Source organism: Empidonax traillii, unplaced genomic scaffold (genome assembly GCF_003031625.1).
Source record: "Empidonax traillii isolate 1590-97213 ecotype Southwest subspecies unplaced genomic scaffold, ASM303162v1 scaffold448:size1359114, whole genome shotgun sequence".
NCBI classification, from domain to species: Eukaryota; Metazoa; Chordata; class Aves; order Passeriformes; family Tyrannidae; genus Empidonax; species Empidonax traillii.
The window spans coordinates 1,354,878-1,355,280 of NW_020955641.1; the positions used below are offsets into that span (position 1 = coordinate 1,354,878).

Genomic DNA, 403 nt, shown 5'->3' on the forward strand with positions numbered 1-403 from the left:
CAGTAAACATCAAGCAGAAGAGCAGCCTACCTTCTATGTCATCTGGAGCCGTGGCATAAATGTGAGAAAGGTTAAGCTTCAGTCTGTCAGGGCACTCTCTATTTACAGTCAGACTGGGTGATATCACTAGATCTAGCATTTCCTTATACCTGAAGGAAAACAAAGGAAAAATACAATTTATTCATTAATTATGCATGCTTACTAATGATTCAATTTTTTTTTTCCCTAAGAGTATAAATATTAAAGCTGATTACCTAAACCCAGGCTTCATATAAATTCCACATAATAACATTCACTAAAGTTTTTCATCAAAGGGAAATGCTGAATTAAAATGCAGTACTTGCTTCCTCGGAGATTACACCCATCTGATTAAAGCTTTGCCTTTCTTCCTGGATTTTGCCAT

At 35.7% G+C, this 403-nt stretch overlaps 1 protein-coding gene across 1 annotated transcript in view; it reads right to left on the minus strand.

The window, feature by feature from the left end:
• EYA2 (EYA transcriptional coactivator and phosphatase 2) overlaps positions 1–145 on the minus strand; it is a 42,178-nt gene extending 42,033 nt beyond the window's left edge. The window contains exon 1 of the mRNA XM_027895052.1: positions 31–145. Coding sequence (XP_027750853.1) covers positions 31–139 — 109 coding nt within the window. The 5' untranslated portion in view covers positions 140–145. The remainder of the gene's footprint in view (positions 1–30) is intronic.
• Between the last annotated feature and the right edge of the window lie 258 nt (positions 146–403).